The sequence below is a fragment of the Bos indicus x Bos taurus genome, chromosome 29 (assembly GCF_003369695.1).
Source record: "Bos indicus x Bos taurus breed Angus x Brahman F1 hybrid chromosome 29, Bos_hybrid_MaternalHap_v2.0, whole genome shotgun sequence".
Classification (NCBI taxonomy): Eukaryota; Metazoa; Chordata; class Mammalia; order Artiodactyla; family Bovidae; genus Bos; species Bos indicus x Bos taurus.
The window spans coordinates 32,000,280-32,017,859 of record NC_040104.1 but is presented as its reverse complement, the minus strand read 5'-3'; the positions used below and the strand labels follow the sequence as shown (position 1 = coordinate 32,017,859).

At 38.7% G+C, this 17,580-nt stretch overlaps 1 protein-coding gene across 1 annotated transcript in view; it reads left to right on the top strand.

Moving 5' to 3' along the window:
- LOC113886062 (glycerophosphodiester phosphodiesterase domain-containing protein 4-like) overlaps positions 1 to 17,580 on the top strand; it is a 134,978-nt gene that overhangs the window by 80,153 nt on the left and 37,245 nt on the right. Inside the window, 2 exon segments of the mRNA XM_027531997.1 lie at positions 15,861 to 15,897; positions 15,900 to 16,081. Of these exon segments, the coding sequence (XP_027387798.1) occupies positions 15,861 to 15,897; positions 15,900 to 16,081 (219 nt within the window).

The following is a 17,580-nucleotide window of genomic DNA, read 5'->3' as shown; positions in this document are numbered from 1 at the left end:
CTGCTGAGCCCATGTACCGCAGCTACTGAAGCCTGCATGCCTAGAGCCTGTGCTTGACAATGGAAAGCCACTGCAATGAGAAGCTCGTCCACTGCAAAGAAGAGTAGCCCCCCTTTGCTGCAATTAGAGAAGGCCTGTGCATTGAGCAATGAAGATGCAGCACAGCCAAAAATAAATAAAATATTTTTAAAATTTGGTGGAATGCAACTACGGCAGTGATTAGAGAAAAACTCCTAGGATTATCTGTTTATATTAGAAAAGAAGAATCTCAATCAAAAATCTAAGCTTCCTCTTTGATAAGCTAGAAAAAGAGGGTCAAATTTAACTTGTAGTAATCAGAAGAGAAAAAAAGATAAACGGCATAAATCGGTGAAATGGGAACAGAGAAAAATAAAACATAAATGAAACAAAACCTTATTCTTTAGAGATCAACAAAATTGATAAACATCTGGTCAATTGACTAAGACAAAAAGAGGAATTTTTGTTAAAAAATTGTGTTGACAAAAACACAAATTTCCAATATTGGGAAGGAAAGAATGTGCTTTAGTATAGACCCTCTAGTCATTACCAAAGGTAATAATGAAAGTGAACAGTGGAGCTGGCTCACATTGGCTCACAAGAACAAAATTTAACATTTCAGATCTTTCAGAACCAGTTGTTAATCCAGTTATGAAATTGGGCATGGTGGTAGTATTTAAGTAACAAAAGTTGGCAAACTCTATAAATCAGGTCTTTATATTCCTGGAGAGCCCTTTGCATACTATAGTCTAGGAACAACACCATGCACATAAATCTGCTAGTTTGGATGAAATGGAACAATTCTCTGTATCATGAAAATTCAATTAACAATCAAGTTAAGAAAAAAAAAAAAGAATTTTATTTGAGCCAAACTACCGTACAATTGCACTCATCTCACACGCTAGTAAAGTAATGCTCAAAATTCTCCAAGTCAGGCTTCAGCAATATGTGAACCGTGAACTTCCAGATGTTCAACTGGTTTTAGAAAAGGCAGAGGAACCAGAGATCAAATTGCCAACATCCACTGGATCATGGAAAAAGGAAGAGAGTTCCAGAAAAACATCTATTTCTGCTTTATTGACTATGCCAAAGCCTTTGACTGTGTGGATCACAATAAACTGTGGGAAATTCTTCAAGAGATGGGAATACCAGACCATCTGACCTGCCTCTTGAGAAACCTGTATGCAGATCAGGAAGTAACAGTTAGAACTGGACATGGAACAACAGACTGGTTCCAAATAAGAAAAGGAGTACATCAAGGCTATATATTGTCACCCTGCTTATTTAACTTCTATGCAGTGTACATCATGATAAACGCTGGGCTGGAAGAAGCACAGCTGGAATCAAGATTGCTGGGAGAAATATCAATAACCTCAGATATGCAGATGACACCACCCTTATGGCAGAAAATGAAGAGGAACTAAAAAGCCTCTTGATGAAAGTGAAAGAGGAGAGTGAAAAAGTTCTATAATAGTCCGTTGTGAATAATACATCCTTAAATAAATATTATTTCAATAAAAAAAAAAAAGCTCAACATTCAGAAAACTAAGATCATGGCATCTGGTCCCATCACTTCATGGCAAATAGATGGGGAAACAGTGGAAACTTGATTTTTTGGGGGCTCCAAAATCACTGCAGATGGTGATTGCAGCCATGAAATTAAAAGATGCTTACTCCTTGGAAGGAAAGTTATGACCAACCTAGATAGAATAGTAAAAAACAGATATTACTTTGCCAACAAAGGTCCGTCTAGTCAAGGCTATGGTTTTTCCAGTGGTCATGGATGTGAAAGTTGGACTGTGAAGAAAGCTGAGCACTGAAGAATTGATGCTTTTGAACTGTGGTGTTGGAGAAGACTCTTGAGAGTCCCTTGGACTGCAAGGAGATCCAACCAGTCCATTCTAAAGGAGATCAGTCCTGGGTGTTCTTTGGAAGGAGTGATGGTAAAGCTGAAACTCCAATACTTTGGCCACCTCATGTGAAGAGTTGACTCATTGGAAAAGACTCCGATGCTGGGAGAGATTGGGGGCAGGAGGAAAAGGGGACGACAGAGGATGAGATGGCTGGATGGCATCACCAACTCAATGGACATGAATTTGAGTGAACTCCGGGAGTTGGTGATGGACAGGGAGGCCTGGTGTGCTGCGATTCGTGGGGTCGCAAAGAGTCGGACAGACTGAGCGACTGAACTGAACTGAACTGAACTGAAGATTATAACCCAGGAGACAGACTCTCAGAAGCTCTGAGAACTATTGCAGTGGTTGACGTTGAAGACACAATCATATATGTTTATGAGACAAATGATCATACATCAAAATGACATGCTGACATTTTACTTCAATTCCACAAAGATAAATAGTCCAGATAAGCACATATAAAGTGAGTAGCAAGTCACTGTGAACCCTTACAGAGTTGAGAAAGAAAGCAAATCTTTTAAGAAGTTACATTGGTAACATCAGAAGAAAAGCAAAAAACGATCTTTACAGCTGAGCAGGCATTCCTACCTTTGAGGAGATCTGGTAGATGTACAAGGCAGATGCACACTGTATGTTAAAGGAGTGGGGTGGGGGGAAGGAGGCCCAGGAAAGAGCATTTTATCCTTAAATTTTCTTTTCTTGCCTTAAAATACAAAATTTTATCTTTTGAAAAACTCAATAAGAAATATATAACCTAAACAGTGTTATATATCTATTAAAGAAACTGAGTTTGTAGTGTAAAAAGTTCCAACAGAAAATTCCAGGTGCACTTGTGCTCATTGGTGAATTCTACCATGTGTAGAAGAAAACAAATTATACTGATTCCATAAGTATCTTCTAGAAAATCCAACAAGAGAGGATAATTCCTTGTGTAAATTAGATAAGCCCAGTATTTCTCTGATAACAAATACGTAAAAAGGCATTTTAAGAAATCTAAAGACTGATACCCCTCATGAATATAGATAGAAATATCCTCAAAAATTCCAACAATATGTAAAAAGCAGAATGGATCAAAGGTATTTTTTCCCATGACAGTGCAAGGTTGGTGTTTACAGTTTAAAAATGAATGACTTTTTTATCATGTTAACATACACAAAGAAGAAAGTCATATAATCTCAATACATGCAGAAAGATCATTTGATAAAATTCAACTCTGTTCTTTTTTTAAAAAAACTGTATATTAAAAATATAAACTTTTTAAACTTGTTAGAGGTAATCTATTATATACTTATAGCTGTCATTATACTAGTGGTGAAAGACTGAATTAATTCATTTTCCATAAGACTTGGAAAAACAGAGGTTATCTTACCAATCAATTCAACATTATATTGAGTCATCACCAGTACAATAGGGAGTAAATAGGCATAGCTGTTGGAAAGGAAGAAATAAAAGTATTTCTGTTTGCAGAGGACCTGATTGTATAAAATCCCTGGCAATCTATAGCAATATCTAAGAACTGAGTTTAGTTTGGACATGAATACAAGGTCAATATTTACAGAAAAAAACAAACCCCCAAAACCTTAATCTAGTCAAAGAGGACTTCTGGTTTCCACTTTGACATACAAAGAGCTTGGAAGTTGTCAGTCCTATCCTTAAAACAAGAGAAAAGAGCCAACTTGAAAATAAATGACTCTTAGATCTATCTGAGAAATGAAGTCACAAGGCAAAGCAGCCCTCTGAAATCTGGAGAGACAGATGAATAGGGAATCACAATCAAAATCAAGTTTCCAGAAGTAGAAGCCACCGGAGTCAGCAGCAGGTACAAGTAGTTTACCTAGGAGGTAATTTTGAATAATTACTGGAGGCTGAGTGTGGACTATCCTGAGACTTAAAAGTTCTTGCAGGCCCAGTTTTATACAGGGCCCCATACTTTTATGGCTTTTCCTTCCAGGAACTCCATCAGGTTCTTGTAGTTAAGAGTGAGGAAAAACAAACAAAAAGCCCTCTCCTGTTTTGGGCTGGAGGAGGAAAAAGTAGCTGTTAAAAAAAATTTTTTTTAATTGTGGAATAATTACTTTACAATATTATGATGGTTTTTGCCATACATCAGTATGAATCAGCCATAGGCATTCATGTGTCCCTTCCATTCTGAACCTCCCTCCTACCTCCTCCCCACCCCAGCCCTCCAGCTTGTCACAGAGCACCAGCTTTGTGTACCCCGTGTTATACATCAAACTCCCACTATCTGTTTACCTATGGTAATGTATGTTTCAGTGGTATTCTCTCAAATCATCCCATCTTCTCCTTCTCCAACTGAGTCCAAAAGTCTGTTCTTTATGTCTGTGCCTCCTTTGCTGTCTTACATGTAGGCATGTTGGTACCATCTTTCTAGATTCCATATATATGTGTTAATATATGACATTTATTGTTCTCTTTCTGACTTACTTGACTCGGTATAATAGGCTCAGGGTTCATCCACCTCATTAGAACTGACTCAAATGTGTTTCTTTTTATAGCTGAGTAATATTCCATTGTGCATATGTGCCACAGCTGCCTTGTGTTTCCCAGGTGCTGTTAGTGGTAAACAACCCACCTGCCAGTAGAGGTTAGATGTAATAGATGTAGGTTCAATCCCTGGGTCAGGAAGATCCCCTGGAGGAGGGAATGGCAACCCACTCTAGCATTCTTGCCTGGAAAATCCCATGGACAGAGGAGCCTGGCAAGCTGCAGTCCATAGTCTTGCACAGAGATGGACATGACTGAAGCGACTTAGCACCCATGCACCATAACTTCCTTACCCATTCACCTGCCGATGGACATCTAGGTTGCTTCCATGTCCTAGCTATTGTAAATAGTGCTGCATTAAATACAAGGGTATGGTTTCCTCAGGGTATATGCCCAGTAGTGGGACTGCTGGGTCCTTTGGTAGTTCTATTCCTAGTTTTTTAAGGAATCTCTATACTTTTCTCCATAGTGGTTATATCAATTTGCATTCCTACCAACAGTTTAAGAGGGTTCCCTTTTCTCCATACCCTCTCTAGCATTTATTGTCTGTAGACATTTTGACAATGGCCATTCTGACTTGCATGAGATGATACCTCATTGTGGTTTTGATTTGAATGTCTATAGTAATGAGCGATGTTGAGCATCTTTTCATGTGTTTGCTAGCCATCTGTATGTCTTCTCTGGAGAAATGTCTGTTTAGGTCTTTTGCCCACTTTTTGATTGGGTTGTTTATTTTTCTAGTAGTGAGCTGCATGAACTGATTGTTTATTTTGGAGATTGATTCTTTGTCAGTTGTTTTGTTTGCTATTATTTTCTCCCATTCTGAGAGTTGTCATTTCACCTTGCTTAGAATTTCCTTCCTTGTGCAAAAGCTTTTAAGTTCAGTTAAGTCCCGTTTGCTTTTTTTTGTCAATACATCATGTTCTCCATTACAAAGTACCCAAGGGGAACCACTTTAGCAGAACGTTATTTAACACGCCAGAAGAGCAAATAACCAACTCCATTTCCTTCTAGCTTTTTTGTCTCATGTAAGGGTGGAGATAAAATGCTAAGAAATGCTTCTGAGTCATAGCTCAAAGACTCAAACCACTGAAAAAATGAAGATTTAGTCATAAGATTATAGAATGCTTTCCTTCCCTGATACCTTACCAGTACATGAACAGGGCTTCAGTATAATAAAAATGGATTATGAATGAGAGCTGCAACACAGACTGTGTTCAAGAAGGAGTTCTTAAGGAAACCACAGAAATAGGGTGGGACACAAAATAAAACAAGGAAACTGTATCCTATGGTACCTATAGCTACAGCAAACATTAGACATAGTTCAGGTCTTAGTAGATTCACATAAAAGCTCACACTAAAAGCACAATTATCTCAGTTTCTTTTATCCATTACATCATGTCTAGCTTCCAACAAAAAAATCTAAAATATTCTAAAGAATAAGAATAAGCACAGTATGAAGAGACAAAGCAAGTATCACTACCAGATTCAGATATAATACAGATATTGGATATATCAGCAAATATAAAATAACCATGATTAATATATTAAGAGCTCTAATGAAGAAAGTAGACAACGTGCAAGAAAAGAGGCAATGTAAGCAGAGAGATGTAAGCAGAAGCTCTAAGAAAGAATCAAATGAAAAGCTTCCAAAGCAAAAATATTTAATAGAAACGAAGAATGCCTCTGATGGGCTCATCCTCATCAAGGATTAGGAAGAAATCAGTGCTGTTGAAGATGTCTAGAAACTTCCTAAACTGAAATGCAAAGAGGAAAGTGAACAAAAAGGGCAAGTCAGAATAGCCAAGAATTGTGGGACAATTACAAAGCATATAACATATATGTAATAAGAAAACCAAATGGAGAAGAATGAGGGAAAGGAACAGAAGAAATATTTGAAGTAATAATGACTGAAAATTTTCAGTCACTGTTGAGTTTAATGACTGGACATGTCACTTCCAGTTTACCTGTTAGTTGAAAATTGTACTTGTGATTATTTTTTAAGCTTTAGTTTTCTCATTTTTAATATATCCTGTGGTCAAATTAAATAGTGCATTTGGTGTTTCTTTCTTTCTTTCTTTCTTTTTTTTTTTTTTGCACATTGCATCTTACTGTTGTTGTCCTGTTGCCCAATCATGTCTGACCCTTTGCAACCCCATGGACTGCAGCACACCAGGCCTCCCTGTCCCTCAACATCTCCTGGAGTTTGCCCAAGTTCATGTTCATTGCATCAGTGATCAGTCTAGCCATCTCATCCTCTGAGGCCCTTTTCTCCTTCTGCCCTCAGTTTTTCCCAGCATCAGGGACTTTTCTAATAAGTTATCTGTTTGCATCAGATGACCAAAACGGGAGCTTCAGCATCAGTCCTTCCAGTGAGTATTCAGGGTTGATCTCCCTTACACTGGAGCCTTTAATTGTATGGATCATGACAAACAGTGGAAAGCTCTTAGAGAGAGGGAAATACCAGACTAGAACATCTTATTGTTACCATAGTCCAATTCTAAGAAGAGCCCAAAATAATTTTCAGTGACTGCTGTCATGAAACTTATGTTTTATTTGTCTCTGTGTCTTATCTCCCTTACTAAATTGAATATTTTGATAACAGGATTTGTGTTTTAGGAGCACGCAGAGTATACTTGCTGAATGAATGATTATCTAGTACTTAGGGCTTAGTAAGTAAATCTTACACTCCTTTCTTCTCTGTCAGTATCATTGAAAATATACAGTTAATGGCACTTTTAAGTTAAATATCCTGAAACACTGCACTGCAAGTAGCATCCACTGCCACAAAACGAAGGCAATGCAAGTCCTTTAGACTGCATTTAATAAGCCCTTCCCTAATTAAGCCACAGTTGATCTTTAATCTGGTACAACATGAAGTGTTAGCAGTGGTGCCAACAAAAATAAGTTCAGAGCTTCATTATTTTTGATAACTACTCAGGCTAAGGGCTTCCCTGGTAGCTTAGCTGGTAAAGAATCTGCCTACAATGCGGGAGACCTGGGTTTGATCCCTGGGTTGGGAAGAGCCCCTGGAGGAGGGCTTGGCAACCCACTCCAGCATTCTTCCCTGGGGAATCCCCATGGACAGAGGGGCCTGGCGGGCTACACACCATGGGGTCATAAAGAGTCAGAAGGTACTAAGCGACTAAGCACAGCAGCACTCAGGCTAAGGAATTTAAACTGTTATGTTATACACGTAAGCCTTGGGTTATGTCATTTATCCCATCAAACAAAGTGAAAGACACATTTTTAAAATCACCTCCGATTAGTTCCTGGTGGTGGGATCCATATCCTTAGAGGCCTGTTTCTTAGGAAATATGTTATTCCTTCATATGCTTATTAAGCGGATATGGTTTACTGAGGGTTTGGAGAGTCCTGCAGTTGAAGAGGTCTAACAGGCCCACAGACTATCTAACCCTGCCCTGTGTTACCAGCAAAAAACCTGATTGCCACATATTTAAAGAACACAGGAGTTATACAAGAAAAATGCTATCAACTTTGGTAAACTTTGAGTATGTTTCCTTTGAGAATTGTCATGAAAATCATTCAACTATTACACCAAAAGTACATTTTATTTTCTTCTAGGTCAGAGATGTTTCTTTTCATTTAGGTATTACATGAAGAGTTGTACCTAAATGAAATAATTGTTAGATACATGAAATAATCACTAAATAATCATTAAATACATACATGAAAATAATCATTATTAATAAAATTTCAAATTGTCTAAACTACTAACATCTTGGAGAAACTTAATTACAGTTAGAGTGATGATTGTGTAGAAAAGCTTAGAGTTAAGCAAATTATTATTTTTAGTAAGAGAAATATGATAGGCGAAATAAAAAGTGTATAACCTTAGGACTTCGCTGATGGTCCAGTGGTTAAAAGTCCACCTGCTGATGTAGAGGAAATGGGTTTGATCCCTGGCCTGGAAAGATTCCTCATGCTGTCGGGCAACTAAACCCATGTGGCACAATTACTGAGCCCACGTGCTGTAACTACTAAAGCTCGCATGTCCTAAAGTCCATGCTCTACACAAGTGAGTCCACCTCAATGAGAAGTTTGTGCACTGCAGCTAGAGAATAGCCCCCATGCAGCCTAAACAAATTCTTTAAAACTATATAAGCTTAAAACAATAAAAGGAAATACGGCCAGAAAGATGAGGAATGAATGCATTCAAAGCAGAGTCTGGCATTTAACAGAAGAATCTTTTCCCAAGGCTCTTTGATGAAAGCTGTGCTACTTCATGCAGCTGTTTGCTTGTGTCAAGGATGTTGGGGCAGCTGCTGACTTCTGTTCATTTAGCTGTTATATGAAGCTATTAAAGTACTGTATTCAATTTGCCAGCAAGTCTGGAAAACTCAGCAGTGGCCACAGGACTGGAAAAGGTCAGTTTTTATTCCAATCCCAAAGAAAAGCAATGCCAAAGAATGGTCAAACTACCACACAACTGCACTCATCTCACATGCTAGCAAAGTAATGCTCAAAATTCTCCAAGGAAGGCTTCAACAGTATGTGAACTGAGAACTTCCAGATGTTCAAGCGGGATTTAGAAACGGCAGAAAAACCAGAGATCAAATTGCCAACATCCGTTGGAGATGTCAAGCAAGAGAGTTCCAGAAAAACATCTACTTCTGCTTTATTGAGTCCACCAAAGCCTTTGACTGTGTGGATCACAACAAACTGTGGAAAACTCTTAAAGAGATGGAAACACTAGACCACCTGACCTGCGTCCTGAGAAATCTGTATGCAGGTCAAGAAGCAACAATTAGAACTGGACATGGAACGATGGACTGGTTCCAAGTTGGGAAAGGAGTACGTCAAGGCTGTATATTGTCACCTTGCTTGTTTAACTTATGCAGAGTACATCATGCAAAATGCCAGGCTGGATGAAGCACAAGCTGGAATCAAGATTGCTGGGAGAAATATCAATAACCTCAGATATGCAGATGACACCACCCTTACAGCAGAAGGAATGTAGGAATAGAGGAGCCTCTTGATTAAAGTGAAAGAGGAGACTGAAAAAGCTGGTTTAAAACTCAACGTTCAAAAAACAAAGATCATGGCATCTGGTCCCATCACTTCATGACAAATGATGGGGAAACAATGGAAACAGTGATAGACTGTTTTCGGGGGCTCCAAAATCACTGCAGATGCTACCAGCAGCCATGAAATTAACAGATGCTTCCTCCTTTGAAGAAAAGCTATAACGAACATAGGCAGCACATTAAAAAGCAGAGACATTATTGACAAAGGTCTGTCTGGTCAAAGCTATGCTTTTTCCAGCAGTCATGTATGGGTGTGAGAGTTGGACTGTGAAGAAGGCTGAGCACTGAAGAATTGATGCTTTTGAACTGTGGTATTGGAGAAGACTCTTGAGAGTCCCTTGGACTGAAAGGAGATCAAACAAGTCAATTGTAAAGAAAATCAACCCTGAATATTCATTGGAAGGACTGATGCTGAAGCTGAAGCTCCAGTACTTTGGCCACCTGATCTGAAGAACCGACTCACTGGAAAAGACCCTGATGCTGGGAAAGATTGAAGGCAGGAGGAGAAGGGAAGGACAGAGGATGAGATGGTTGGATGGCATCACTGACTCAATGGACATGAGTTGGAGCAGGCTCCGGGAGTTGGTGATGGACAGGGAAGCCTGGTGTGCTGCAGTCCATGGGGTCACAAAGAGTCAGACACGACTGATCAACTGAACTGAACTGTTGACTTCTGTGGTTCTCTGGGAAACCTGGGTTTATCATTGCTATTGGGTATGACCTTCTAATTGTTGTCAGATGGGTATTGTGATTTTGCTTGGGAAATGTGTATCCAGGGATCAATTCTTTCTACTTAATGGCTCTATTGAGTTAAGAGTATTCGATGTATTTGATATGGTCCTTTCCAGTAATGTTCAATGGCAGTCTTTCTATGTGTTGTTTTCTATACACTGGATTTCACTGATGAGGTGGTTGGCAAGGAAAAGAGCCGTTCTGTTAATTATAGAAGTGAGATATATTGCCTAATCCCTTATAATATTTGCCTGAAAGAGCCTTGGTAAATTATAGCTGGAAAGTTTTAAAGCTAGTGTAGAGATATTTCTGAAATGTAGGCCTGCAAGCGATTAGCTGACAGAAGATAATCTAGGATTCTTGGATAGTGAAGGACAGGGAACCTTGTGTCCTGCAGTCCATGGGGTCGCAAAGAGCCAACACAACTTAGAGACTGAATAATAATAACAGCAAATCTGGGATTACCTGATGGGAAAGAACACAAAGTCGAAGAGAAAATGAGTGGTTTTTGAGGGTATGGAATGTCAAGAGCATCTGAAGTTTGGCTGATTGCAGTTTTTTACATGTCATGCATTCATCCCACTTTTCAAGAGTATTGTGTGTTTAAGGACAGGAAATTATTTTAGTAAGGAGCAAAGCTTCACCTAATTTAAAGTAAAACTCCCAATAAAATGTTTTCACCTCTCACTAAGCTAGGTTGGAATGGCTTAGGTAAAGAAGACAAATATATAATAACCCAAATAAGCACATAATTACTGGTAGAAATTCATAACCCACAGAGGGAAGAAATTGAATAAAATTTATTTGGAGATCCTCAAAGGATCCTTTGGCGCAAGGTTCCAATTCATGTCTGACCTTCATAGTTTTTCTAGGATTATGTTGGTTATAGATTAGGGAAGAACTGCTCATATCTTCTGATGTCTTAGAAAGTTACCCTATCAGTTTTTATTTAATACTATAGTGACTTTGAACTTAACCGGCGGCCCAGTGGTTAAGAATTCCCCAGCCAATTCAGGGGACATGGGTTTAATCTCTTGTCTGGGAAGCGTTTGCATGCTGCATGGCAAATAAGCCCATGTACCATAACTGTGGAAGCCTGCGTGCTCTAGATCCTGTACTCCACAGCAATGGAAGCCACTGCAATGAGAAGCCTGTGCTGTGCAACTAGAGAGTGGCCTCACTCACCCCAACTAGAGAAAGCCCACACACAGCAACAAAGACCCTGCACAGTCAAAAAATTAATACTGTAGTCAATTTCTCCCTACTGTGGTGAGTTGTATCATGGAAGATTTGAAGAAATACGCATTTGAGCTTAATTGGTACTACCAGTTTGCCATTACGAAGCTCAAAACCTAAGTTGATCTAGTGTTTCTTTTCAGAATTGGGGGTCAGATGCTACACATCAGTGATGGAATATGTGAATTCCATAGACTGGTCTGTCTTCTGTGAAAGAGGCCCCTGGCTAAGGACTTTAGTCAGAGCATTCTGTGTTGTATGATGATCTGCTAAAACCTTTCCTCTAAAGTCTCATAGTACAGGCTACGAGTAGATGACTAATGTGGCCAAGATTGCTTTTTTTTTTTTTCCTGAGGCAAAAATAAAAAGTGTTACTTCTAGATCAAGGAATTGGCCTTAAACAATGAGTCTTTGATGTGTGTTAACTTGTTGATAGATTTAGACCTTGGCCTCCTGTTTTGAGTACTTTCATTTTTTTATTTTTTATTTTTCATTTATTTATTTTTTTTAAATTTTATTTTATTTTTAAACTTTACATAATTGTATTAGTTTTGCCAAATATCAAAATGAGTACTTTTAAAGAGAAAAGATTTATGGTTATCTGGAAGATCATGAAGGTGTGCAAGTTCAGCAAAGGTGACTGTTGAATAGATATTTTGAGGTCACTGAAGGTCTTTTCAGTTTCTGTTTTTTTATGACTAGGAATGGGAACAAATACAAACAGTGGGATAAGTGTGAAGAAAAAAATTGTGTGGAGACAAAGAGAGCATACTTTAGTCTTGAGAAAATGTGAGGCAGCTACTGTTTCATTCCTCCGAGTGAAATTCCTTCTCTCACCAGCTTCACCAATAAGTGATCTAAAATTGGCAAAAATTGGAAAAGTAGCCATCTACTAAGTTCAATATAGGCAACATATATATGGACTGAGATGTAAGATGAAATGCTGTGTAATATGCAAAAAAGTGACAGTTGAGAAAGTTGCAGTCAGTAGAAGCAGTAGAGTGAGGGAACTACTGTGAATTGCACAATATTCTGTGTACAAGACATTCTCCTAGACCTAGAAACTATTTTATCATATTCAATCAACAAAATAACCCTGAGGAATATGTAGATTATTCCTCCCTTTCCCCATTGTATAGTTTGGATAATAGACACTTTGAGAATATAAGTGATTTTATCAAGGTTACAAAGCAAGAGCGTATGAAGCCAGAATTTGAATTTGGTGTAAGACCTATACAAACAAGAATAGAGAGCAGTATTAAAGAGGTTTAAAAATGAACCATTGGAGTTGAATGCCACCAAGCTCTCTTTAGTTTAGAAATATTTGAGGAAGTCTTCATGAAGGAGGTATCATTTGAGCTAAACTTTACAAATAGAGGAATGGATTTTAACAATTGAATATGGCAAGGAAGATCCCTTGGAGAAGGAAATGGCAACCCACTCCAGTATTTTTTCCAGGAAAATCCTGTCAACAGAGGAGCCAGGCAGATTGGACTACCTTCCATGGGGTTGCAAAGAGTCGAACATGACAGAGGACATGTTGTGTGTGCACACACACACATGCGCACGTGCGCACACACACACACACAGCAAGGAACACAAATAAGTGATAGAGTGGGAGTTGAGTCCAGTTTAGTCTGAAGCTGAAGTCTTTTTTTTTTTTTTCACTACAAATAACTAAAACAGTAAGAGAAAATGTGGGTAACCAATGAAAGAAAATATGAATTTTATTACCTTAAGTTTAAAAAAAAGGTTGAAAAGGGAGGTCTAGAGAAGAATAAGAATACCCTTCAGTGCAAATACAGCAGGTTCTATGTTATAAATTGTTGTTGCTCAGTTGTTCATTCATGTCTGAACCTTTGTAACCCCAGGGACTGCAGCACACCAAGCTTCCCTGTCCTTCACTGTCTCCCAGAGTTGTTTCAATCTCATGTCCATTGACCTATGATGCCATCCAACCATCTCATCCTCTGCCATTCCCTTCTCCTCCTGTTCTTAATTTTTCCAGCATTTGGGTCTATTCCAATTAGTCAGCTATTTGCATCTAGTGGCCAAAGTATTGTATCTTCAATTTCAGCATCAGTTCTTCTAGTGAGTGTTCAGGGTTGATTTAAGACTGACTGGTTTGATCTCCTTACAGTCCAAGAGACTCTCAAGAGTCTTTTCCAGCTCCACAGTTTGAAAGCATCAATTCTTCAGCATTCAGCTTTCTTTATGATCCAACTCTGGCATTCATGACTACTGGAAAAACTATAGCTTTGACTAGATGGACCTTTGTTGCCAAAGCGATGTCTCTGTTTTTGAATACTCTGTATAAGTTTGTCATGGCTTTCTTCCAAAGAGCGAGCATCTTTTAATTTAGTGGTGGCAGTCACCATCAGCAGTGGTTTTCAAGCCCAAGAAAATACTTTCACCGTTTCCATTGTTTCCCCATCTATTTGCCATGAAGTGATGGGACCAGATGCCATGATCTTAGTTTTTTTGAATGTTGAGTTTTAAGCCAGCTTTTTCATTCTCCTCTTTCACCTTCATCAGGAGGCTCTTTAATTCTTCTTTGCTTTCTGCCATTGGGTGGTATCATGTGCATATCTGAGGCTGTTGATATTTCTCCTAGCAATCTTGATTCCAGCTTGTGATTCATCCAGCTGGCATTTTGCATGGTATACTCTATATATTAATTAAATAAGCAGGGGGACAATATACAGCCTTGATGTACTCCTTCCCCAATTTGGAACCACACCATTGTTCCATGACCAGTTCTAAATGTTGCTCTTTGACCTGCATACAGGTTTCTCAGGAGGCAGGTAAGGTGGTCTGGTATTCCCATATCTTTAAGAATTTTCCACAGGTTGTTGTGATCCACACAGTCAAAGGATTTAGCATAGTCAATGAAGCAGAAGGAGATGGTTTTCTGGAATTCTGTTGCTTTTCTATGATCCAGTGGATGTTGGCAATTTGATCTATGGTTCCTCTGCATTTTCTTTTTTTAAAAGTTAATTTATTTATTTTAATTGAAGTATAATTGCTTTACAGAATTTTGTTGTTTTCTGCCAAATATCAACATGAGTCTGCCCCTGCCTTTTCTATTTTTTGATATAAATTTATTTATTTGAATTGGAGGCTAATTACAATATTGTATTGGTTTTGCCATACATCAACATGAATCTGCCATGGGTGTACACGTGTTCCCATCCTGAACTCCCCTCCCACCTCCCTCCCCATACCATCCATTTTCTAAACCCAGACTGTGAGTTAGTTCATATACTGCTAAAGCCTCGCTTAGAGAATTTTGAGCTTTACCTTGCTAGCATGTGAAATGAGTGCAATTGTGCAGTGGTTTGAACATTCTTTGGCTTTGCCCTTTTTGGGATTAGAATAAAAACTGACCTTTCCCAGTCTTGTGGCCACTGCTGACTTTTCCAAATTTGCTGGCATATTGAGTGCAGCACTTTCACAGCATTGTTCTTTACAATTTGAAGTAGCTCAGCTGGAATTCCATCACCTCCATTAGCTTGGTTCGCAGTAATGCTTCCTAAGGCCTACTTGACTTGAGTGACCACACCATCATGGTGATCTGGTCATGAAGACCTTTTTTATACAGTTCTTTTGAGTATTCTTGCCACCTCTTCTTAGTATCTCCTGCTTCTGTTAGGTCCACTTCATTTCTATCCTTTATTGTGCCCATCTTAGCATGAAATGTTTCCTCGGTATCTCCACTTTTCTTGAAGAGATCACTAGTCTTTCCCATTTTGTTGTTTTCCTCTATTTATTTGCATTGTTCACTTAAGACTTTCTTATCTATCCTTGCTATTTTTTGGAATGCTGAATTCAGATGGGTATATCTTTCATTTTCTCCTTTGCCTTTCACTTCTCTTCTTTTCTCAGCTATTTGTAAGGCCTCATCAGATGCCCGTTTTGACTCAATGCATTTCTTTTTTAAAAAAAACATATTGTGATGGGCTTGCTGTTGATTGCTGCTTTCAGTTGGCCTAATTGGGAGCAGTACTTGCAAAATTATTCATTTGGTTTTCTGGAAGGACCTCATAATAAAGAACTCCCTTAGAATCCCACCATACAAACCATCACTTTTTTTGAATGCAGACTGGCCTTTGATATGCTTAATAGAGGTTCATTTTGCTGGCCACACGGTCTCTTTAATTCCACATTATTGTATTTCCTTTATGTTCTAGAATAAATCATTGCAAATACCATTACTAGCTATGGAGATTATATTTTATTTCTCTTCTTGGCAACTCTTGTCTCAGGACCAGTATTTCAGGAAACCTGGTGGGTTGAATGGTAATGGGTCAGCACAGAGATAGGGCTGGGTGTGGGGCTTAAAGCATGAGAATTGGAAAATACTTTTGATAGGAGCTAATGTTTTCTCTGATGTACTTATTTTTAGATCAAACCATTTTTTCGTATGAAACCATTATCAGAGGCTGAAAGGAAAGAGCAAGAAATCAGAAGATTCCAAAACTATCTGAGTTATTGGAACTTGCACAGAAGGAAAAAAAGTTGGTTATATTTGATCTTAATGCTCCTCCACAATCACATTCTTCCAGATCATCGTATATCTGTCTTGTAGTAAGTGTGATCCTTGACTCTAAGATAGAGCAACATCTGGTATGTCTATCTCAATATTCACACTAGAGGTTGGGAAGTGGGTAACTTGTTACAGGAGCATAGCATTTGAACCTGATGAACCTTGTAGATCTTCCCTGGAATGCTTAAACGATTCTACTCCCTAGAGAAATGGAATTGGCTGCTTATATAGCTACGGGCTTGGCCAAAAATTCCTTCAGTTTTTAAGTAAAAATAAAAGACACATTTTTCATTTTCACCAAGGAGTTTATTGGACAATGTATTCACTGTTCTGTTTCACTTAAAATAAGGTAAAGGGGTGTGCTCAATTGTGTCCAATTATCTGAAACCCTATGGAGTGTAACTTGCTTGGTTCCTCTGTCCATGTACTAGAGTGGGTTGCCATTTCCTACTCCAAGGATTCTTTCCAACCCAGAGATCAAACCCATGTCTCTTGCAACTTCTGCACTGGCAGGTGGATTCTTTACCATTGTGCCACCTGGGAAGCCTTATCTTCTGCTATTTTTCAGGCAACCTTATAATTTCACTTCCCCAAAACTTATTTTTTGGGGCAAAGAACTGTTCTAGGTGCCATTTACAGTTTTCTGGGGAATTGACATTTTTTCCATTAAGAGAATTTTATAAAGACCAAAAGAAATGGAAATCCAAAGATGCAATGTCTGCTGAATATGACAGATGAATCAGAACTTCCCACCTAAGCTGTACCAGTTTTTACCTGGTCATCAAGAAAGCAGGTGGTTTTGCATTATCCTGATGGGATATTATTCATTTTCTGTTGACTAATTCTAGTTGCTTGTTGTTGAGTGCTGCTTTCAGTTGGTCTAACTGTAGAAGTACTTGAATAAATAACCATTTGGTTTTCTGGAAAGAGTTCATAATAGAGAACTCCCTTCCAGTCCCACCCTATACATTATCACCTTCTTTGGATGAACACCAGCCTTTGGTGTGTTTACTGGTGGTTCATTTTGCTGGCCCCATGGGCTCTTCAATTCCACATTATTGTACAGAATCTACTTTTCATCACCCATCACAATATGTTTTAATACATAACATTTTCATTATGTTTAAGTAAATAATCTCATGCAAAAATACCTTCAGGAAGTTTTTTGGGTTTTTTTGCTTAATTTATGTAGAATGGAAACATCAAAGCAGTTAACATAACCAAGGTGGTAAAAATGATTTTCTACACTTGATTTGGATGCTCTCAACTTCAACTGGTCTGTATGACCATGGAGGATCATCCAGCGAGAAATCTCGAGCATGAAACTTCCACAAACCACTTTTAACTTGTTCCATCAGTCACAGCACCTTCTCCATCAGTCAGTTCAATTGCTCAGTTGTGTCTGACTCTTTGTGACCCCATGAATTGCAGCACAACAGGCCTCCCTGCCCATCACCAACTCCCGGAGTTCACCCAGACTCACGTCCATCAAGTCAGTGATGCCATCCAGCCATCTCATCCTCTGTCGTCCCCTTCTTCTCCTGCCCCCAATCCCCCCCAGCATCAGAGTCTTTTCCAA